The sequence below is a fragment of the Indicator indicator genome, chromosome 6, assembly GCF_027791375.1.
Source record: "Indicator indicator isolate 239-I01 chromosome 6, UM_Iind_1.1, whole genome shotgun sequence".
Classification (NCBI taxonomy): Eukaryota; Metazoa; Chordata; class Aves; order Piciformes; family Indicatoridae; genus Indicator; species Indicator indicator.
In genome coordinates this window covers 23124333-23149258 of record NC_072015.1, presented here as the reverse complement: position 1 = coordinate 23149258, position 24926 = coordinate 23124333, and the positions used below count along the sequence as shown (strand labels likewise).

The 24926-nt window shown below is 38.3% G+C and overlaps 1 protein-coding gene across 1 annotated transcript in view; it reads left to right on the top strand.

Annotated features, from left to right (window-relative positions):
* The window catches only part of COBL (cordon-bleu WH2 repeat protein), a 110831-nt gene extending 93918 nt beyond the window's left edge, over positions 1 to 16913 (top strand). Inside the window, 5 exon segments of the mRNA XM_054381982.1 lie at positions 8181 to 8284; positions 9536 to 11550; positions 12193 to 12312; positions 14360 to 14660; positions 16660 to 16913. Of these exon segments, the coding sequence (XP_054237957.1) occupies positions 8181 to 8284; positions 9536 to 11550; positions 12193 to 12312; positions 14360 to 14660; positions 16660 to 16913 (2794 nt within the window).
* The last annotated feature ends 8013 nt before the right edge of the window (positions 16914 to 24926 follow it).

Below are 24926 nucleotides of genomic sequence, written 5' to 3'. Positions count from 1 at the left end.
GTTCTACCCTGGCTCTACTTCTAACCTATTAAACCATCTTTTGTCTCTCCACCTTTGATATCCCTTTCAGCCACTGACTCTTTTTTTTACCGTAAAAACTATAACACAGCTATCATATCTCATGGTATGTTTGTACAGTGCCTGGTGGAGTAGAATCCAGACCTCAGCTGGAGGTGCCAAGGGTTAACCCTGTATAAATAATTGAGTACATGCAACGTTTGACTGTGAATGTTTTCATATTAACTGCTGACGCTGAACACTGTACTACATAGTTCTCTTTCTTCATATCCTTCCTTACAGTTGATTTCTTTGTGTTACATATCTGTTCACCAAATTTTAATATATAGTGTTGAATGAGTAACAAGAAAACCACAGAGAAGCTGAAATGTTGCTTATGTAGCAGTAAGTACATCTCATGATCTCACAGTGTTGCAACTCTGTCCTCCCATACCCCCTCTTTTTCCCATCCCTTGTGTGGTGTCATCACGCAAGCTCCTAGGGGCAGGGATCAGACAATTTTATATGCCTATAAAGCAGCATGCACACCTACTGTCTGGAGCTTTATAAATAATTACACATGAAAAATTATGTTAAAATAATATTATTAGAGATGCTAGGTCACGCACTCAAAGTTAGGTAACATTAATATTAAAGCTGTCTTTGTAAGCCTAGATTCCCCCTTTTAACCCTAATGCCCACCCCCTTTTGTGCAGTATGATAAAGTCTCTAGTTAAAGTTTTATTTCTTTGTTTTAGAGCACAATTAAAAAACAAGTATAGCAGCATTCACTCTCAGCTCTCATTCTCTTCTGGAGACAGAACCATTTAATTTCCTTTTGCTGTTTCTGTCTTACTCATCACACCAGTATGCGTGTACCACGCAGGTAAATTTCATGCTCAGAGGACTGAGCGTTAAAAAGCATCTCATGTATCAGAAGGCAGCTCTCCTTTTTCTCCAAAGTCTGTTCTTAAAAGGCATTTAACCATTTTGGCTGAAATAAAATAATAGAATGATCATGGGCGTGATACAAATTATCACGTTTGATCTCCCACCCAGCAATGATATGTAATTTCTCAAAGTTCCAAGCAGCTGTTATTGAGGTTTTTAGAAGGGGTCTTAAGAGTGGTTCCTCCAGCCTCTCTCAGGGCAGGAAAAATGTTTTATAACACAACACTTTTGTCATTTAGGAAAGATTTTAAGTGTATTAAAATATGTTTTAAAATATTATTTTTAAAATATATTTTTAAAAATAAAGGGAATTTGGCAGTTATAAAGCTAAAATAAATGCAGATTTATTTGGGACAAAAGGATAAAATACCTTCCAAAGGTCTGAAATGGATTTTCTCCTCTTTTGAGGTTCTGTTTCAGTAGCCATGAAGGAGGAGTATTTTTTCACGTACAGCTAGTGGAGGGTAAAGGGTGGGGGCGGGGAAACCCTCCTGAGATCAGTTCATGCTGTGGGTCTGGACCAGGGATAATCCCATTTCCTCCCTTTCTCTTGGAAGAATTTGTTACCTTTGGCTGTGGTTGGGGTAGTTGAAGCTACTAGGAGGAGGAGAGTTCTTTTTATTACCAACCCGAGAAATACTTGCGCTTTGCTACAAAACTGTTAGGGTTTTGATGAGTTAGTTTGAAACAGAAGCTTGAAAGGATAGGGGTAGGTGAACTTGTTCTGCTTAATTTTTAGCCCATTCAAATTCAAATGTTACAAGGTTTTGTATTCCACTTGGGAAGGACAGGAGGGAAAGAGAAGTCGGTATCTGGAGAGAATTCAGCAATGAAGCTGATCAAAGGAAGAAAAAATACAATAATAGATGGCAGAAGAGAAAGGAAAGGGAAAAACTGTAATGAAAAATAGCATTGTATGTATTACATGTACCTCTTTGCACACATACACATTCTATACAATTAAACACCATTTGTCATTATGGCTGAGAAATAAGGGAGATTTTTATTTTGCTACTTCTCTATAGGATAGGTTTTGTTTTGCTTGGGTAAACACCTTTTACTTTTTTGAAAACAGAAATATAGTTGTAAGGGGCATGGGGGGAAATAGACAAAGGGTTAAAGTGACAGGGAGCACTTCAGGGATGAAAAATTACTTCATTAAAACCCAGATGTCTGATGTATTTGCAAGCCTCTGCTTCTTACATGGTTTTGCTAATTTTCTTCCTTATCTTTGGCTTTCCCTTTATTCCATGAAACTCTTTAAATTTGGATACTCTCATGCATTTTTTTGCTGGCAGATCTTCGTGGAAGGAAGGTATTAATGATATGGTTAAGCAATAGATCCTCACAATCATTGTAGAGCATGAATCCAAATTAACCTTTCTGTTACACTCATCCTCTGGAAAAATGTTGCCTACTTTGGTGCTGTAGAACATTTTACATGTTAGGAAAAGGCTTGGCTTGCTAAAGATGTAGTGCTGGCTTCCAGGAGAGAAGTCTCTGTTTCTTATTTTTCTGTGTAAAGCAAGAGAAGTTACATAACTTTACTGTGCCATCTTTTAACTTACAAAGTTATATTGCACAGGTGACCTGGCTTTGTTAAGATTTAAATCATGCTGGTCCACTTTCCTGACTATTTCTGCCAACCCTATCTGCCTGCAGGCTTTCCAATTGAGAAGCTGTTGCCAGAAGCTTGTGTGAGGAGGGGGGGAGCAGGGGCATGCTTCCAGCTGTATAGCAACTACAAGCTGCTGCTTGTGCAGCAGGACCCTGGAACCAACATATGTTGGGGGACTCTGGAAGCTTAAATCATCATGGTATGTAACAAGCTTAAAGATTTCTAGCATTAAGCCACAAAATGATAAGCATTTTCTTTTGCTTTTTGTTTAGATTTTTGACCCAGTAACCATGGAGGAGGACTGTGAAAGGACCATAAACCCAACTACTGCTGTCATATCTATATTTTCAAATTCTTTATTTTAATTAGGTGATATTTATGGCTGAAGGCACTACTGGACCTTCATGTTCTATATGACTGGAAGATAGTTTAATTCAATCTTTGGTGGTTTTTATTCAGCACGAAACAAATCTAGTTTAAAGACCTTTCTAAATTTGATGCCGCCCCACAGAATTAGAAACAGAGCACAAACCAAAAGATTGCCACAAGGATGATTAGGGGACTTGAGCGTCTCCCCTATGAAGAGAGATGAGATCTCTGGGGCTGTTTAGTCTTGAGAAGACTGAGAGGGGATCTGATCAATGTCTATAAATATCTGAGGGGTGGGAGTCAAGTGGAGGGGGCCAGGCTCTTTTCAGTGGTTCACAGTGATAAGACAAGGAACAACAGGTTCAAACTAGAACATAGAAGATTTCACCTCAACATGAGGAGAAACTTCTTTACAGTGAGGGTGACAGAGCACTGGAACAGCCTGCCCAGGGGGGTTGTGGAGTCTCCTTCTCTGAAGACTTTCGAAACCCACCTGGATGCGTCCTTGTGCGGACTTAACCTAAGTGATCCTTGTCTGGCAGGGGGGTTGGACCTGATGATCTCTTGAGGTCCCTTCCAACCTTTGATATACTGTGATACTGTGATTTGAAGCAGAAATGTTACCTGTACCTTGTTCACAGGAAGTATACACAGCTTTTTTTATCACTCATTGAAGAACATCAAAAATAAGGTTATCTGACATTCAGCAAAGCATGACCATGTACTTTTTCCTTTTCTGTGTTGCCTACCACTTTCAGAAATCTCTATCATAAAGACAAGTGGTGACTTTGCTATCTAACCATTCCTTCCTAAATTGGTTGTGAATTCTATAGATTTTGTGCTTTGACATACTTTGGTCATTCGAACGTCAAATCTGTATGCTGAAGTTCACAGGAGGCAGCAGAAATGGAAAATAGCACTGGTCAGGTCATAGCTTAGATGTCCACCACTTACACTAACTGCTTTCCTGCTGCTGTTACATTCCTTCCTTGGAAGGAAATAGAAAAAAAAGTCATCTACCCTAAGTATTAAAAGTGGAAAGATGGTCTCTAAGATTTTATGAACGATTGCCTTCACTTTTTAAAGGTTACTTTGCTTCACCACTTAAAAACAACATACGTACAAACACCTTGACTTTACTAAATGCCATCTTTCTGGCTGGGCTGAATAGCAAATTGTACTTAAAAAGCTCGAGCCATGTATTCTGCAACTTAAAATTGCTCAGCGTCAGTCTCTTCTTTAGCACTTGATATATACCCAAAATAGAAGTGTTTCTCTTTCCAGCATTTGCGTAAGGAGATAATACTGTGGATTCATCTTGAAGAGGGAAAATTCAGAGACATGCAGATGAGTTAATGTAAGTCCCCGGTATCATACTGAGAAGACTATCAGAGCTGGGAAAGGAGCCCAGATGTTCCAGCATCCAGTCTGGAGTAACAATATCAGCTTTCCATGTCATTCAGTCCCTGTTAGCTGACTAAGACATTTGGGAACTTCTACTGAACTACCTTATATTCACTACACCCCTGCATGTGCTACTGCACAGCATACCTGTCTGAATATGACTTTTATTTGACTATCTCCCCTCCCCAGCTAGTAACAAATTCACAGGAGACATGTTCTCGAGTCTTCCGATAAAGCAAACAGTGCAAAATGAGTGAGACTTTCAGGTCATATTCAGTTAATCTGAGAGATGTTTCCTTTCATTTTTTCTTGCTGTATACTGCCATTCCAGCAGGACATGGGTTTCCCTGTCTTCCATTTCATGTCTGCAGCCCCAAACAGATGTCTTTAATATCCTGCAGTATTTCAGGTGGCACCAAGTGCCTGAGTTTAGGTAACTGAATCTCTTATCCAGTCCCATCTCTGCAGTTTGTGTAGGTCTATGTTGTATTTAAATGCGTACGGTAGCAGTAGTGTCCTCTACCTCGGGTGCCATACATGAGGCTCACCAGAACTCTCAGGAGTTCTTGAGTTAGCTTTATCATTTACAGACCCATAGGTAAAGCTGCTCTAACTATAACAAAATTAGAGCTTCTGTCATTGCATATCCATTGTCTTGCTACTGGTCTGATTTTCTTTCTCATGCAGCATTTCCAGCTAGGTTTATTGGAGAATTTTCTCTCTTTCTTAGACTGTAGATATTGCCATAAACGTCTATCTCCCATGGCACTGATTTGATGAAATGCTGCTCTAAATTTCATTTTGTCTCAAACTGTGCAAATGCCTGCTGAGGAGTAATTCTGCACTGTAGCCTAGGCTCAGCAGAACAGTAAAGGCTGTTTTTTAGTAGTCACTTTGCTCCATTCTGTGCTCTTGCACATAAGTAATAAGTGCACAGGCTTCCAGGAACCCTGCACACTTGCCATTTTGAGCTTGGGTGAAGTGCACACCAGCGCAATATTTTTAGCACCTCATGTTTTACCAGAAAGGCAACATAAAGGTTATCAAGTTCTTCAAGCCAAAAAAAGTTTGTGTGAGAAAATGCCACTGGTAATGTTTATCCAGAATGTAAAACATGGTCATGGAATAAGCGATATTTTTCTTGGATTCTGGCCAAAGCAGAACTGTCAACAAAAGAAAAGTGTGTGGAGTTAGAAGGGAAGAAGGATATGGAAAAAAAAATTAAACAAAAAATTAGATATCCTTTTGTTTTCCTTTCCCAAGTACTGTTGTGAGAGTTTTCTTAGGCATATTTATAAATCCTGTGAGCTACTGGAAACAGCCAGATCTTCACCTCACAAAACATGTATCATATTTCAAATTCTCAATGCTAGAAATTTTAAGAAAAGCTGTGTGATTAATCTATGCCTTCTGTCTTGCTTTGTATGTGATGAACTGAACAGTAGTTCTTGTAGGAATTTGGCAATGCAACAGAAAAGATCTGCTTTTTCTGCAGCTTCATCTTTGAAAGCAAACAAGAATCCTTTCATTTTCACTGCATTATTCTCTTTCCTTGAAAAAAATTCTGTGAATTGAATATTATTATCACAGTTGTCTAGATAAGGAGATTGAAGCAGAGATTGAGAGGCAAATTATGTATAGGCACTGCATAAGTATACAGAGAAGAATGAGAGAGAGATCCACTCACTGGTGGTGCCCATCAAGGAGAAGATAATTTTGCTATAAGGAGTTGTTAGGGAAAAGATTTCCGTTGATTGATGTTGGAGGAGAGGTGGTCAGTGTTAGGAGTACTGGAATCCCTGCTTCAGTCACAAATCTGTCTTCCTGGACAAACTGCCCATAAAATTATCAAGCAAATAGTTCTTATTATTTCCTGGAGAAAGCCCAGCACAGACAATCTTAGTGATACAGATTTTGCTGTATTGTAGAACAGTCAAGCAACTGGCAAGAAAGATGTAATCATCTACCAAAAAGGTGGTGAGCTGGCCTGGCCTTCATGAAATTATGTCTCTTTCCATGATAGAAACAGGTTTATACATTTCTCTTGAAAGATTTTGGAAAGAGCTTCTTCACAGTGGCTTAGAGAAGGACTCTCAGTGTGTCTGTAATCTACTTCTAGCTGTGTACAGCTATCCCACAGGACCAGCTTTGTAAAAGAAGAAAGCAGTATTTGCCTTCCATGCTGATCAGTCTTGTTGCTTACATAGTGCACAGTTTGAATAATTCTCCCATCAAAAATGCTGCATCTGAGTTTGCAAATAAATTGCTTTAAAATTTACTCAGAGGAGAGCAAGTATCTTTATTAATTTTATAAAACTTTCCACTGAGAAACCAAAATGAAATTCAGTCAGTTCATTCTTTCAACCTTCAAGTTGAGAATTTTGTTTGCCAGTCTCCTCTCCCATTTTGAATGCCACAGTAATTTTAAGTCTTTTTGTCAGATTGCTCAAATTGAGTAATCTCATTGATTTGTCTGTGTCTCTGCTTCATGGTACAGTAGAACTGCAGTCTTACCAGTTGCCTCTGCTGAAGACTTTGGCTGATTTGTGCCACCTTCCTCTTCATGCATTGGAGAGAACTCAATTTACCATGAGTCTTCCAGTGTGGGTGCTGAGCCTCAAGATCATCAGTTCACATTGGCTTTCAGTTGCTCCTCCTATCAGCAAAACCAAAAAAAATCAGACAATAAAATGGCAAAAAACGAAGGTACATTGTCAGGGTTCAATGTCAGGGAGTATCCTTGAATCATTTTTCAGGTTGTTGTCTTAAAGGGCAGCACAAATTGCATTTTTCAGGTAGGGTTAGGTAAACAACAACAGAAAATGCATTGTCTGTTACAGTATCTGTGCTACTAAGGGTTTGATCTTGAAAAGAACAAATGTGCTTCACCCCGTCAGAGTCAGTTTAAGCGTAGCTGGAGTGGAGAATTACTTTTTTTAATAGGCTAATCACAAGGGCAAAACTTAGATACAGTGTCACAGACAACTATGTCTTAAATTCAGGTAAGGAACAGGGAGATGGAAAAAACTAACTGCCCAGTGTGAAATCCTAACTTCAGTGATTTAGATAAAAAAGCTTTGCCGGTCAGTATTTTTCTTCCCAGGAAACAGAAGGTGTGTTGTGTAGCAGGTTGCGTATTGTTTTTTAAAATTTACTTAATTGTTCTTGGGATTTTTTTTACTTTCATCTTCCTCTCTTCTTTTTTTTTTTCCCATTTTCATTTGTTTAATAAGCCAAAACAGCACTTGGCACCATTTTGATTTCCAGCTTGTTTTAGGTCTTTGTACAAGTTCATCAAAACCCAGGAAGTTATTTTCTGGCAAAATCAGGACTCTTCGATATATTTCATTAGAAACATCTCTCAAGGGATTAGTTTCTCTTTCCTCCTCCCCTCCCTCTCCTCAGGATGCAGAGTGATTTTCTAGTGGTACTTAGCTGCATTTATTTTTCATTACCATGCAAGTTTTATTTAATTAAGGTGCTGATATATTGGTACAGTGGATGCACAGGACAGCTAGTGGTCTGCTTTAAAATTGTATGGATTGCAAAACCTTTGCCTTGCCATATGCTGCTTTTCTGTAAGCCAGCTGAAATGAGTACTTCACACTGAAGTCAGACCATTTCTTTGTGATGAGGTTTATTAATCCTAGTCTTTTGATCATCAGCACACTGAGTATGCTCAGGCACCAGATATCCTGTATTTTTCATACTTTGGGGAATGAGTTTCACAACTCCAGTGCAACAGAAAGGGCTGAAATGCTATTGTGTTTCAGAGCAACAGTGCAAAGTCAAAAAAAGAAAAAAAAAATGAGGATACCCAACCTTTTTTACTTTCATTTAGCAGGAGAGATGAAGAGCAAGCTTCAGCTGAGCATGAGAATGAAGCTATATTCATTGCTGCACAACTCCAGCAGACTTTGGCTGACCTGGACGAGGAGTTAGAAGGTATGGAAGGTATGTAACTTCTGATGTACAAAAGATGGAGACATAGCTGGCAGTTGCAGACTCAAAACTGTGCTCTGAGACATCTGCACATTTCTCATTTAGATTGTGGGGAACAACTCCACAGGTCTGAGACAAAATGTGGTCCGTCCAAAGTAGTTGCTTTCCGTGTACTTCAGGAGCAGCTGCTCGTTACAGACTCACACTGCATATTTTTCAACCTACTTTATCAGATTGTCATTTTATTTCAGTGTCTGCTACCAAAAAGAGATGAACAGCAGCTTATAGGCACATTTTATGGGCTAGGTTTGGTATTTCACTGTCTTCAGTGAAGCTAAATCAATTTATCAAATCAAATTCATCTCTGCGTTTAATTAACGATGTTTCTGGTTTGTATTTTGTCATAATGAAGTTGTGAAGCAGGAGATGTTTTTGTACCCAGTGCCTCCTCTGTTAAACACATTTTAAAGATAAAAATAAAAAAATATGAAAAGAAACAGAAGAGATAAATGTCATAATGCACTCCTCTTTTTCCTACTGTGAATAAAAGTATTTCTCAGTTAATGGTTTGTCACCAAATGATCTGGAATACCTTTTTTAAACTTCTTAGCTTTACTTTAGTATTTTTGCGGTGGACTTAATTGTGATTTAATTTCTGTGAGTTCTCTAACATTGCAATTTCTTAGCTCCTGTGTTGTAGTCCTTGATTTATACCAGAAAATTTGAGAGGAAAGTTAAGCTTCTTGCACAATGAGGCTTTCTAGAGTCACTGGCAATGAAGGGTGAGAAGAATAGAGGAAAAAATACAAGTACTGTTTCTTTGTTTGCTTGCTCAAGGAAATCCTTCAGCTGGGCTGTTATTACTAACCAGGTCTGGGAAACATAATTTGGAGTTGCTCACTGTTTCTCAGAAACATTTCTCCTTTGGAGTCATGTGGTGAAATACTTATCACTGAAAGAAGTTAGTCAAAGATAAGGAATGAACAATAGATTAAATTCTGCTTTCAGCTGCATTTGTATGTTTCCCACTGGCTGAAGCAAGACGACTACAGAAATATTTGGCTGATCTTAATCAGCAACCAGACAATTAAAAGGATCCAGATCTGTCCTTTTCTGAACTACAGGCATTAATATATTCCTGTTAGTTTTAATGTAACTATCTGATCCATGTAAGCTTGTACTGGCTGTTAGTGAAATTTAAAAGTTATATTGCCTAAATACTGCCTATATGTAATGTTGTATGTGTATTTGCAGCAGTGGACGGTGTAAGCAACTTTGACTCTGATTACGATAATGAAGTGTGGAGGCCACATACAACAACAGTCGAGGCTACCCAAGATGTTACCATTTCTGTTCCAGTAACAGTCATAGATGATGCTCCAGAAGTTAGTGCCTCTAACTCTGCTGGAAGTCAAGAGGCAGAGACAAGAGTGTCGCAAAATATCTTGGCTGACTCTGTTATTACAGGGAACTTTACAAATAAAAACAACAATGCAGGTTCCTTTGATAAAGGACACACAGATGGTGGAGCTCTATGCATATCCAAGGACTTAATATATCAGCACCCAACTGAAAATGAATTCAGCCTCTTGCCTGTGGAACAGAGGAGAGATATGTTCGAATCTCTCACATCCTCTTTTGAAAAAAGAAGTGAAAAAAACTTCAGACTGGAAATACCGCACAAGCATGGTGTCAAGTCTGAGGAATGTAAATCTAAGCTGAGTCCATCTCACTCCAAGGTCACAGCTGAAATCAGTATGGCAAAAGAGAAGATAAATCCACTTAATGAAAGTAGTAACAGGGAAAGGTCTCTGAAAAAAAGTAAATCAGAATTAGAAATCAAATGGCCGCCAGTAAAAAAAAATGAAGCAGAAGACGTTCCATCAACATCCACATGGTATCATCGTGCCCAGAACTCAGCAACAAACTATGAACCTAAAATGGGTTTGACAACCTTTAAAGTTGTCCCTCCCAAACCTGAAGTAAAACATTTTGATAGAGGAGTTTCACTTTCCACTGGTGCCATTAAGATAGATGAACTAGGTAACCTTATATGCCCAAACTCTGATAACAGTAAGCACATACCAGGTACCTCTGGTGATGAAAGTGAGGAAATTTGTCTTGGGAAAGTGAAAGCATTCTGGAGGTCAAGTTCTACTGAAAAGCAAAGTGATGACTCTGCTGAGCATCTTCCTAAAAAGTCAGCAGTCACCACAAACTCTAAGCCCTTTACTATAAAACATGAACACAAACTGGTCTGTCTTGCAGCTCCAAAACCTGCAGCACCACAATTTGTTACTACTCAGGCAACTGAAAGACAGTCAGAGAACGAAAGGACCAAACCACCTCTTTCAGTTGCACAATCCCAGCTAACACCATTAATGGCTCCACCCATGAATAAGGACAAGCTGGAGCTTCCATTTGTAAAGCCACATAGAAGAACTTCAAGTCAGTATGTTGCCTCTGCCATTGCAAGACACATCAGTGCAACTACCTTTAAGTGTGACTCTATGGAATATCATGAGAGAGATGAAAATAAGCAAGGGGCAGGAGAGGTTAAAAATGAAGCAGAAATTTCACCCAAAAGATGTATTGTCATAGCCAAATATAGCCCTGTGGACACAGAATCAGCAGAAACAAGAGAAACACTTTCAAGTATTCTTACTTGCAGTCAGAAAGTATCACACAGGTTTACACCTGGTGATAGTTCTGGCGTGGAAAACAAAGTAGTTAACATTAGGTCACCAAATCAAGCAACTTCTCTGAGTTTGTGTAAAAGTGTCGCATTTACTAAGTCATCTTCCAAGGATTACAACATTCCAGAAGATGATAATGGTTTAAACAGAAAACAAAGTATAGCTGAGAGAAAGACACGTCTTTCTTTTGACCAGAAATGTGAGACTTCAACCCATACTACTTCAGTCTCATCTCCTAAGTCTCCTGATCTCCAAGGAGTTGTATCCTCTTTCAGCACACCTTTGCGAGTCACTAAATGGCCTCCTGCTAATGGTGTACAAGTTAGTTTGCTAAAAGCTTCACCTGAGCTGGATGGTGCAGCAGCAAACATGGGGTCAGAACTGGAAGAGAAACGTGATGATTCAGATAGTAATGCTATCAATGAACTGGATGTTAATGTACAGACCAATATCTTTGGACCAAAGAAGAAGTTCAAACCTGTCATCCAAAAACCAGTTCCAAAAGACACATCACTGCACAGTGCCCTAATGGAAGCCATTCAAACAGGAGGGGGAAAAGAGAAACTCAGAAAGGTAAAGTGGAGACCTTTTTTAGCTTGTTGGGATTGCAGAGCACTGTATTCATCCTGTCAGACTCCAGAGGTATAACTGGTAGTTATAACTGGTAGTTTCTGGTGAGCTGGAGTATACAAAGCATTTGAAAAATTTGTAATGGTAAAATACAGACCAAAGCCACTGCTTACTCTTCACATCCTGTATAGATTACACCACTGCTGCTGCTACACTAGCTTAGAAGAGATAGGCTGCAGAGACTCAGCATAAAGGAGAGGTAACTGAGGTCAGCATAAAAGCCGAACCCACATTTCAGTGTGCTGCATAAAAACAGGAACATACAGCATTGAGTAAACCTGTAAATACCTGAAATGAAAGAAAGAAAAAACCTTGCATTTTGGATTACTAGGTGATACTGGTTTTCCACTGACTTCATGCTCAGAGGATATGAGATGGCATCTCTAAGTATAGTGTTACTATTTATGCATACCCTCACTGCTCAGTGTGAGGATTGTAAAAGCAGGTGTGAAAGAAGACAAGACTGATTAGTCTCCATAGCTTGCACTGCGGTACAAGTGTCAAAAATACTGTTAATAGTGTTTCCAGACTACCACTAAGTAAATACCTCATAACAATGTGAAGTTTATTCTTTTCATATTCTAGGTTTCAGACAGTGCACTAAATGGCAATTACAGGAAACCTTCATATGCTGAGCCAGAGAATGAGCGCTCCGCCCTACTAGCAGCAATTCGAGCTCACAGTGGCACCTCAAAGCTGAAAAAGGTAAGAAATCAAAATCGTAAGTGATCTTTTCTTTTCAGTGTGCTCTGTTCCTGATGGAAGTTTTGAGTAAACCCTGATACCACAAACTAAACAGTGTGCTGCAAAGAGAATATTAAGGGGGAAATAACATGACAGAAGACGAGATCAAACTTACGCAGATGTCGTAGCAGGCCCAATCCTATCCTCTGCTATAAAACTGAACACTCTTTCAAAGGATGTACTCTTAGCTGAGCAAGAATCTAAATTAATTCCAGGGAGTGTACATCAAATGTTTACCATCTTCACATTGAGGTGGTTTTTTTTTTTTTTTTTGGTACTTTAAGAGTATGCAGTTAGATTAATATATTTACATTACATTCAGTCACAGTTACCTGAAAACACACTAGGGCTTCATCATGCATGCTGTTTAGTTGTTAACATGAGCTGGTGCATGCAAGTTGTATGCAAGTAATTGATGTTGATGGAACATCCATTTTCAGTAGAGCTGGGTGGTTCCTTCTGTCTTGAAAGATTTACTTAATCATCAAAGCATCACTTATTCCTAAAAGCAAAAGTTGAATTGAAGCTTTAAGTTTTTTTTACTCAGTTTACTAATCCTGCCAAAGATGTGTATTTGGCAAGGAGCTTCACATTTCCCTTGTGTAATGACCCATATCACATACCCAAGTAGCTGGCATTAAATAGAAAGGATCTCTTGCCTGTGTTAGGAAATGAATTTCATCCCTCAGATACCTTACTGCCATTGCTGTATATAGGATATAGCTTCCTCTGAGCCTGAAAGTCCCTTCCTCTGAGCTTAGGCAGCAGCCACCATCACACATACTTAACTGCATTCTGCATTCATTTGGAACAAATGTAAATTTGTGAAAAAAAGGCTCTGACAATGGTGGTGTATTATCACAGACTTTTTGGAATACCCTCCTCCAGCAGAGAAGCTTTGGCCAGCATTTTAAAGGAAGTTGCCCAGGAACAGTGCACTTCTTTTTCACAGCATGCCACCTGTGCTAGTTAAATTACTATGTTTGTGTGTATACAGGGTAAGGTATAGATGTGCTATGATGTAAGGGCTGTCAGTTTCATGTTACCTGAAATGTTCATGGTTTTATCTGACATGATGTTATTCCAATATATTGTATGTATGTGTGTGTGTGTGTGTTTGTGTATCATGACATGATAGAATATAGGAGCTCTCTAAATGTGGATTATATTTGATGGGAGATGAATTCTCTTATTTTTCACTACAGAAGTTTTGTGCCTCAGTTTCTCTGAGAAAGGAATGCTAATACTCGAAAACCTCCTATTTGGCACCTGATACTGCATTTCCTAATAATCACCAAATCATTTTAATTGCTAACAAGTTATCATGATTATTACTAGTAATGTTATTAACGGCAAAAATACTTGCTAAACAGTTGACAGAAAAGCTGGCTTAGTCTGAAAGATTACCTTCTCCATCTACATGTAGTTAAAATAGGATGAGCTTCCAAGCTGATAATTTGTGAAGGAATTTTAGTTTCAGAAATTCCACAGAAGCATACTTGGAAGAGCAATCCATTTGTTTTGTTCTCAGTGCTTTCACATAGCTCTCTGGTCTTTAAAAAAAAAAAAAAAGTTATTGCTGTAAACCTTAACTTTAATGGCAATTTTTTCAATTAAGCCAAAAAGTAATGAGATTCCTGGGTGGCTACAGCAGCCTTCTTAGATTTTCCTGATTCCAAAACCTTTGTGGTTGTTTCCAAGTAAACACCAAGTCTAACTCTCTCTTACCTTACATACCAAGAAGAGTTACAGGACACTTGGAGCTCACAATAAATAAAGAGTTCATTTCTGAGACAATACCAAATCCTTGATGCTAGTAATCAGCCCAGCTGAGTGATGCGAGTGAATAGTAACAGATGTTCAATTCCATGAGCACACAAAAGTTCTATGTGTTTTACATCATTCAAGCAAAGTAAAATCAGGGTACTGAAAGTGTATCAGATGTCAAATAATTACAGTTTAGTCCTGCTTGATATTAATCACCTCCCTTCAATTGCATCATGAGCAGATCTCTTCATTGGCCTCTGAAGAGCTGCAGAGTTTTAGGAACGCAGAACTGTCCTTGCAGAAGACAGAAGACCCTCAGAAAGAGCAGCTTTGTATCCCACCTGCCCCTGCCCAGCCGCCACCACCACCTCCCACTCAGCTGTCAGCAGCAGCCCCTAAATCCTCTGCCATGGCTACCGGTAACCCTGTAGATGCAAGGCAAGCCCTAATGGAGGCCATTCGCTCTGGTGCTGGAGCAGCAAAATTGAGAAAGGTAAATGTACTTTTACATTTTATTGTGGATGAAGCAACCTATGTTTACTGTACTTTTATAAGCTATTCTAACCACACATTTCTTTATTCCATCAGAAGAAGGTACATGCAGTGTTTAACTGACTCAAACACAAGGAATGTATTTCAAACTTAATATTAGAATTGAAACATGCTTGTGCATATATGCAACGCAGATGAATAGGTAGTAATGTTTTTTTTTTAAGAGAACATCAAGAGCATGGATATAATATCAGAAAGCGTTTTCATGCACTTTTCATTCTTGTGAATCTGCGATACCACTAGATGTGCTTTGGGCAAGGTGAACCTAAGAAAGATCAGGTATGTAACCCCGAAGAAAATTTAGAAATAAGTATTCTTTCCTAACTTCAGTAGTGTGTCCTAAACCTTGATTCCCAACACTTAACCTTGGTTGCACCTGCTGAGAGCTGTCAGTACAATCATGGGATCATTCTAATGTCTTACCTGACCTTTATTCATTGGGTGATATCTTTCATTTCTGTGGTCAGCTATGGGTCAGTCAATCCCCAGATGGCCTGGGTGTGATTTTTAGAGTACTTTCACTTATCTCTTTGATGAAAATTTATTCTTCCTAACCTTAAGTTACATTGCATTTTCTGGTAAAATGAAGCAGGTCATTTGGTCTCAGGGGAGCCATCCAAGTATTACACTGCAGTATCAAGAATAGACTTTGATCCAAGGACTTCAAGGAACATACAAAACCAGATGCAGTTTTCTCAACACGTGATTTAGCTATGCCAGCCATAATGTGTAAATAGCTTTAATCTTGCTTGCTTGTCCCCTTTAATTGTAAAAATACAGCAAAATTTTAACATTAAAAAGTAGCCCCGGAAATCTTGTTTCCGATGAACCAAAAATTACACAAAACCATACGATGGCTGAAACCAATCAGTGTTTCAGGGGACTTTACATCATCATGCAAACAAAAATCTGGATCTGCAGTTATTTTGCTTGTGAAAAATTACATCAGTATTATGCATACTATTATGACTGGCTGAGGTCTATTCAGCTTAGAGAAGGCTAAAGATTGACCCTATCACAATCTACAACTTCTGAATGGGGGCAGCAGAAAGGGAGGTTTGATCTCTCCTTGGTGACCAATGACAGAACACAAAGAAATGGAAACAAGCATCAGGGGAAGTTCAAGTGGGACTTTAGGAAGAGACTTTTCACTGAGAGGGTGGTTTGTCACTTGAACAGGCTTCCCAGGGAAGCGATTAAGGCATCAGACTTGTCAGAGTTCAAGGAATATGTGGATGACACTCTTGGTCTTTTAAGTAGACCTGTGAGGAGTAGGGAGTTTGACTCAGTTATCCATATGGGTCCCTTCCAACTTGAGATATTTAATGATTCTAAGACTACAAATTATAAAGAAGGAATACTCCAGATCAAGCCTTTATTTCCCTGCTTCACTAATTTAGAGGAAAAACAGATTTGGATATTAGAGAATAATTTATGCAGTTTTTTTCCTAGATCTTTCCAAATTCCTTGTTCTTCCAACAACATTACTCTTGCAGAAGTTCCTGAGCAAACCCATAGCTCTAATCATTAAAACAAGTCTTTATCATATCTTTATAGATTTATTTCAAATCAGTTGGATAGCCAGTGTAGATCATGAAAGTAAGTTGGATATAAAAATGTATTGTGCTAAATACCGTGCCCATCTTCTTTCAGAGTAATTTTTGGTAATTTTGTCATTGAAATAGCAGAAGAGTACATCTCTTATTATATGTCTTTTATGAAAATAAAAAAGGGCAGCATTTTGTCCAAGACAGAGTATGATTTTTTTTATTGCTGTGCTGTCTGTTCAGATAGTGGATATGCAAATTAAGTCTCATATATGCAAAAGACATTGTATCACTTTGGCATCTGAGATCTTATACCTTCGATAACTGATGAAATCAAAAATGTTGTCAGATTTCTCAAAAACTTTCTCTCCAGTGTGTATTAATAATATCTCTTCTAGCTTGCTGTGTTAGAGGAGATATAAATTCTCATTATTCCCTGCAGCTGGGCAACTTGTGACAGCAAAAATTGAATCTGTAGAGGAGAGAGAATATGATAGGTCTGTATCAGAGTTTTCTTCTTTAACAGCTGAAGAATGTGTCCTAAGGAACACTGAGGTTTTTGTAGACTGGCTGGCAGGTGGCTTTGTTCCACGGCTGAAGCAAACATTTTCGTATGTTTTGCCTCTTCTGTCAAAGATCTATGATGTCATGATTCGGAGATGTGAGCGCAGCGATGGTTTTGACTTTGTTTTCTAGAAGATTTTGGTTGCTGCAACTAGACAGTAGAGTAGATAGTTCGGTTCAGTAATTTCTTTGTTTTCTCAAAGTTTTTTGTGACAAGAGCTTCTGATGGCAAAATCATTTATTTAGCTAATAGAGGGGAGAACTGGGAAGAGTCTGGTTTGCTTAGTTATGTATGAATCAGTTTGTGTTTATTTGTGAAAGGTTATTTGCCATGAAAGTAGATCAAATGGGTCTGTGAGGGGAACCAAGTGCAAAAAACAATCATCTAGATAAGGAACATCCAAACAAACATTTGAGCACTATTAATATTTGTGAAAAGGCAACTCCTCCATCCACCCCTGATTACACAGCTGTTTGCTAAAGTCATGAACTCCACGGGTAAAAGATCCACTGTGCAGGAAGGGAGAAGTTGTTGCAGGTTGACCTTGCCTTGCTGAGAGTCAGAGTCTGCACCACACAGGCTGTAATTGGGTCAGCCAAAACAAACCAGAGCAAAAATAGGTACCTGAGGGAAATGCCAAGTATAGGTAAGACAGTATGTGCACAGGTCTCCTGTCTGTTTTTCAATCCATTTCTTGGAGTACTGTGCTGGCTTTGGCAAATAAATCATACTTTGTTATGAAGAAACATCTTCTCTTTTATTGCACACTATTGCTGTCCACAGACTCCTGAAAGAAAATTCTTGTGGACGCCAAGCCCAGTTTGGCTTGCTCAGTAAAATGGTTCTTCCCCAGTGCAGTGTGGTTCAGAGACATGCCAGAAAGTTGTTGGGCTGCAGATCCTACCCAAAGGGAATGGAGACACAGACATGTTACTGAAATAAGTGAATTTACCAAACTGGAAAAGTCCTGACTATGTGCAGGAAGGGACCTTTTTCTTCAGTTCTCAGAAAGGTCTGTCAAGGAACCTGACAGGTATTTAACACATCCAAACTACAATAGCAAGTCACAGAGATTACACCAAGTAAAGCCATCAACCAGAATGGCTGAATGTATCTCGCTGGCAAGGAGTATGATTCCCAGCCATACTGTCTGCCTCCCATACAAAGTGGAATCAGTTGATCTAGGAAATAAACAGCTGATCTGACACCAAATTTTGGCTAATTCTGGTGAGCAAAACTCAGGTCTTAGAACTGTACCAGTTGAGCTTCTAGTGTTAAAGGTGAGCTGTTTTTTTCCTTAGATTGTTTCAAGCAAGTTTTATCACAATTTCACGTTCTTAATATCTTTATGTCTAGTTTTTAACTTTCTATCTCAGAAAATGAAGAACAACTTAGCTAGATTTCTGAAATTCTGCCTATCATTGCATGTGTGTTTTTGTGTCTGTGTAACTTGCCTTGGGATTTGCCATGATTATCTGTGGAAAAAAACATAACTACACATGCAAATAACCCGTTAGATGTCTAGCTGTAGGTATAGTTGCAGCACAAGTCCATGCAGGATTATAAATCTTACCCAACAAAGAGAAGCTACAAAAGTTGCCTTAGCTTATATACCATCTACTCATTTCAGGCAGAGTTGTACCCAGGGATTTGTTAGAAGTATTGCAGGGAAATGTGCCTGCGCAAGGTGGGGAAGACAAGTTGCACAGCTGGAAAACAAGTTTTTGCTTATGGTAAACTGGTCACTGTAGACTACATTTTAATGGCACATGCAAGAGAGATTCTGCATACTTCACACATTTTCCAGTCAAGACTTGGGCTGCATCTAAGCAGTCTTTGCTTTTTGCTCGCTGCAATTTTGAAAATTAATTTGACTCCATCACAGTCCCCACAAGCGTTCATGCCAGTGTTCAGCATTGGCACTTAGTCACATGAACTTTTGATATGTGCAGTGTATCATTCTGTTGGCAACCAAAGGAGCCAGGTAAGGTAATTACTGCACCCATTACACTGAGTCCCTAGTATATGCTGGAATAATTTGAGGTTGGTTGCCAACAAGTTATTCACATTAAGTGCCTTCTAGGAAGCATGGCCTAGTTCCATACCTTTACATCAAGCAGTGGACTATTATTCTCACATAAACAGAGGTATATAATTGTGAATGAAGAAATACTGTGTCTTATCATCTGTGTCAGTGGGTGCAATGACAGAGATTACAGACAAAGCCACAGCTGGTATTGGCTTTGATATGCTGGAAATGTGGCAGGAGGCCCAACCAAAAAGTTGGCAAGGCTTGATACGCAGGTAGTCAAAGGAGCTTTAAAGTGATTCTAGTTCCCATGAACAGTGAGAGGCAGTCATTTGTATGCTGTTACTCTATTTGAATTGAAATACAAAATTTAATTTGAACTCTTCACCTTGCTAATAATGTGTACTGAGACCTCCGGTTTTCACAGAATCACACAGAATTATTGAGGCTGGAATAGACCTTCTGCCATGGTTGCCAAGGCCAAAACAGAAGAGTTAGACTTGATCAAATAAATTATTCCTGTTTAGCTTTTGTGGTAACCTTAATTTATACATTTCCCATAGAATAAAAGCTCAGTAACTTTGATTTTGAAAAAGCACCCTAGCGTTCCTATTTAAAATTAAGGATGTGCTTGGATGACCTGAGAACTAGGAAGGAAGAGAAGCATTTGTTTCAGTACATTTCTGAACCAAAGTGTTTGGGAGTTTCCTTTATTTAATCACAAAGCAAAGTACTCATCAATTGATTTTTATGACCAGTGACAGCTAACCAATACTGAACAGATTTTGACTGTCAGATGTTGTGTACTTGCAGCCTGGGTTTCTGTTCATTCCACAAAATGAAGGAAGTTCACAGAAAAATACATCACCTATGTTGCAGTCATCATGTAATTCCTATTGTAATGCCTCAGGTTTGGGAGTTTTAGGGAACATTAACACCTTTCATTAGACCAACTGCTACTACAGCTTGAAAAAGCAGATAAGCTTTAAGTAGTCTCAAGGAGCTGCTGAAGAGACTACTTGAAAACAGCCCCACAGGAGAATATTTGGCTAACAATGTCTAGAGTTAGAGGTTTAAAAATACCTTGAATGATCGTGTGCTTTCTTTATTATAGGTCCCTCTGCTCGTTTGAATGTATAAAGAACAGGTAATTGGAAAGTCTAAGTCTGTATGCACACATAATCATCATCCACGGGCTGAAGTGGCAAAAACGTCAAGAAGTGTAGTTTATTCTCCTGTCTATAAGCCAAAATAAGTTGTAGTTAATTTTCTGTGTGTTCCTGCATAATGGTTCTGAGGGGGAAATATGTTGCTCCAATGTAAAGCTTTTGTGCCAAGGAATTGTGTTTTGCCTCTGAATATTTAAGGTTGCCAATAAACTATTCTTGTTGGCAGGTTAATAAGAGTATAAACACTACACAGTCTTATGTTAATTGCGTTTCTGGGCAAAATTAAAAGCCTTTGCTAGCTATCTGAAAGTAATACTCATTGCAAATTGTTAAAAATATGTAGCTATTTCAAATTACTTACTTGCTTCTTATTTGATTTGGAAAAGGGCTGTAAGCAATTGAGGTGAAAACCAGAATAAAGATCTCTTAAAAAAAATCAAAACAAAAAGGTTATGGTACGCTATGAAGAACCTGAATTGTCATATGCTGGAGTCATTTTTTAAAATTAGATTAACTTTATATATCTGGTGGAGCTCTGAGAAAGCAAGTAATCAATAATGAACGTGAGACAGTGTCTATCAAAAAGTTACTTAAAGGGATATGATGTATAGAATGCTAATATGCAGAGATATACTGAACCCTAGTAACATCTATGGCACTTTAAAAATATTGAGACACCTTAAAGTATATTTATTTGCAAAATACTGTGAAGGTTATAAATAAGATTCAGAGTACTGGGTAGAGGTCCAAGATTTAGAATTCATTCCTGCACTGCAAAATGAAGTGAAGTTGGTTTATATCAGTAACCAGGATTTTTGACATCTCCTGTTCAGGTCATGCATAAGTTGGTCCTTTGTTTCCAATTTATATGACTGTCGTATGTTGTCTCACATTATTTATAGCAGCATCTCTTTCAAATATTGGCTACTTTGGTAGTTATTGTTGTACATATTTTGAAAATATTTAATTAAATAGATTAACTTAAAAAAGACAATGAAAATGCTTTTTCACATTTCCTATATTGTAATGAAACTGAAGAAGAGGAAGTTTGTACATTTACATTTTTGTAATCACAGACCAGAATAACGGCAGACTGTTTTTCCTCGGAGCTGAAATTTTAAATGTATAGCTATGTGATGCTAGAAGTATATGAATCTTTAGCCACCTGCATTTAATGTATCTATATATTATATATTGTAAAATAACAATGTCTGTTAGTGCCATGAATAAAAACAAAGTCAAAACCTGACACGGCTTTGAAAGACTCTTTTAGCCCAGTGTTTTACATTGATAGAAAGAAAAAAGAACTGTAGATGGACTTAAGCAAACCACTGTGCTGTGTTCAATATCTCAAGTCAATGTAAAATGTCTCAAGCCAGGAAGGAGCTCAAAACTAGTCATATGGGAACACTGTAGAAATCATCAACTGGAATCAAGATGTCAGAGTTATATACACTTTTTTTTTAATAATACTATACTGATAATGATCCATTTCCTCATTAGGGAAGCTAGTGCATTCAGAATTGAGATGCTCTCTCACACCTTAGGATAAAAAAGATCACGTCTGTTGACTGATATGCCTTCTTTTTCCATTTAAAGTCTCAGTGTGCTTTAGATCAGAAATATTAACATGTTAAAAATGCTATAACGGGAAAGCATTCAGTCACTCATAAGTTTCAGTGCTGTAGATAGTCCCACCAGCAGGAAACACAGCTTCCTTGATTAGGTACTGCAAGACAAAACTCACTGTGAGTTTCCTTGTCCTTGGTCTTGCCCGAAGGCCCTTCCTTACTACTGCCTCTTTATTGTAATAGATTTATGGGTACTTACTTTCCAGTGTAAGAGATTCAAACCTGAATTTTGAGATAGTAAAATCTTCCAGGCTTTTGCAGTGCAAAGGTTCTGTTTCTGAGTGCTGGCACTGTATAGAATGAAAGTTTATAAAAGACATATTCATAGATAAACTTCTGAGTATAGAATTCCCATGTATAAAAAACTATTAAGAACAGCTGCAATATGAGATGTCAGCTTCACTGTAACAGCAAAAAACTTACAAGAAATCCTTCTGATTCAATCAGTTCAAGCTAAGAACAGAGGGAGAGTTCATCTGTCTACAGTAGGAAGCTAGACTAAGTTCTTGTTGATGGGAGTTGTGTATGCTCTTAATGCTGTTGAAATCGTGGAAGCAGCTTAATTTAACCTTATGTGGGGATAGGCTGTGGGAAGGTGGAACTGTAACATTCACATACATCTCAATAAATAGCCACTGGCTCTGCAGGTCTTGGCCACTTGGCTCACCTTGCAGCCATGGTCCTTCTCTTAACTGGTTTGTTAGTTTGTATCTTAGCTCATCGTGGTGGGACTGGCTGGATCGGGACCACTATATTTCTCACAATCTTGTGGCACACCACAGATTTTACTGTAAGCCCATTTATAATGAAGTCTATTTGTAGGTAGGACCATTCCATGTAACTTCCTATTAACGCCTTTAGTAGCCTTCATTTGGGAAGTAATCGTGCATCGGTGTTTAGTGCTTGTCAGGCAGGCACTTTTTAAGGTCTTAGCCTCCTCATCCCTTCAATTTTCCCTCCTTCAAGCCTTGGAAACTACATTCAGGAGACATGCTCTTGCACAAACTGGCATTCAGTCTGTGGAACCAGGCTGTATCTCATCCAGAACACCCTTGAAATGTGTCTGGTAAAGACATTGTGTCCTCAACACCAAATGTTTTCATTTGTGTAGCTGCTCTCATTGGTCCATACTGTTTGCTAGTGCAGACGCAGCCTGCCTAGAGGTACCCATGCCAATAAGGTCAGTCCCTGACATGTCTTTTCAGGGTGCTTATAGATGGACAATCTGCAGCCTTGTTTCCTTTTTGGCAGGACTGAAAGAAGGATGGTGAGCTCCCCTTTTTCCCAGCATATTTCTTATATCTCTCAGCCTAGATTTTCCCTACGTGCTCTTACCTTAGTTCAACTGGAAGAAAGACTCTGATGTATGCCAGGTTCATCTTATCCTTTGTATTACCATTTTCAGTAACGTATCGAAATGAGGCAAAAAGTAGTATCACCATGGAAATTTATTAGAGAATTTGGATTTGCCATCTTTAGTCCTTGTGCAGGTTTAAGTCAATGTTCAGGACTTAGAAATATCTAGTCTCACATCTCAAAGTTTGTAGGTCTTCCCTCCTCTTTTTCACCTGCTTTTGTTATTTTTTTTTTAACTGAGCTCAGACTATTAATCAGCCATAAAGCCAGCATTAAGTCACTCCAATTAGGTATTAATTTTAAATAATAATATTGGTTGTTGGCATAAGCTATTTGACTTACATGACTTAATTTTTTCTTGTACAGCCTGCTAGCTTGCAAAATATTGGACCAAAAGATTTTTTTGACATGCACATCAATCTACAGAGTTTCAAACATAGCATTCAACTTCCTGTGCTCATACAAATGATTTGCACATTTTATGCTACGTTTACCACTGCCAAAAACTGTCACTTCATCACTATGTAGGAAAAAGGACAAGAATGAGAGATGCATTATGAAACAATGGAAAATGCCACTCCAAGATTGTTTGCAATGTTTCTTCTCTAATCTCTCCAGAATAGAAAGAAGCAGCTTTGCTGTTCAGTGCTGCTTAGTGTTGAGCACAGGGTTTAATTTGAATACAGAGATCGGTACAAATCTTGATTCGAGTCTGTTTGTCTGCATGAAATGTCCATAAATTTGTTCTTTGTTGATGCAGTACGAAAAATAATTGTCTTCTATAACAGTTTATTATCAAGCTTTATGTATGTAGAGTATTTGTGTGTACTGTTTTATCTACTCATCTCCAATCCTCAGTTGAGTTACATATACATTATATGTACCAATGTGCTTTGGCATCGAGACTTCTGCTAAGATTTATGAGACTATTCCTGTTCTTACTCCATTTGTTGCTGTTGAACACACCCCTCTGGTAGCTGTCATAATGGTTGCATTTCCCCATTTGCAGAAAATGACCTTTGCAGTGACAGAGTTTATTTTTTAAAGATAAAATGAAACAAGGACATTTCTGATTTTTCATTAATGTTTACCTAGTTTTGGTGCAATATTGCTCTGCTCTGCTTTTCATGGGTTTTTTGCTGAGTAGAGTGTGGTGTTTGATTCCTTGTTGATGTCTTCATTTGGTTGGAGAAAGTTTCCATGTAGTTGAATTCCCTGGGTTGTTCATTAAAGTATGCTAAGATGGATGAACCTTTCTAAGAGCCAAAATATACTTTTGTTTGTTTGTTATTGTTACTAAACTTTGTTAAGTATTTATTAAACAAATATAATCTGGTTAAGTACTAACAGGCTACATGATGTTAATCCAGATATGATAGTCACCTCCTAAGGTAGTCTGCACATTGAGGATTTTCTTGTTGTTTTGATTGTTTTATTGTTCTAGGGTTTTATTTGTTGCAAGATTTATTACTTGTTAGAAAGATAAAATGGATATATGTATCAGGGATGGGTTTTTTTTCACACTTAAAGACTTCAAGAACAAGTTCACTTCCATTGTCTGCTCCTTCTAGTCACTCACTTTATACGTACAAGAGCACGCACACAGAGAGTTTCCTGCATCTTTTCAGTAACTCAGAAGTTGGTTTAAAAGCGTCTTTTCCATTTTTAACAGTAGCATTTTTTGTTCTGTAAAATAAGAAGTTTCAGAAAGTCAGAGGCTAAGTTTTGATGCAGTCACAACAGTCAATGCTGGAAGCAATGTCAAATCCAGCTCCAGAAAATGCCATCTTCAGCCAATTCCTTTTTCTTTTCCTTTTCCTTTTTTGCTTCACTTTTTTTGTCTATAGACTGGTAAAAAACATATACATGCCATGTCTCTTGTCTGAAGTCATTATGGTTCTCAAAGCCCTAAAAGTTTCCTCCTGAACAAAGCATAGTTGTGTGGCAATTGAACATCAG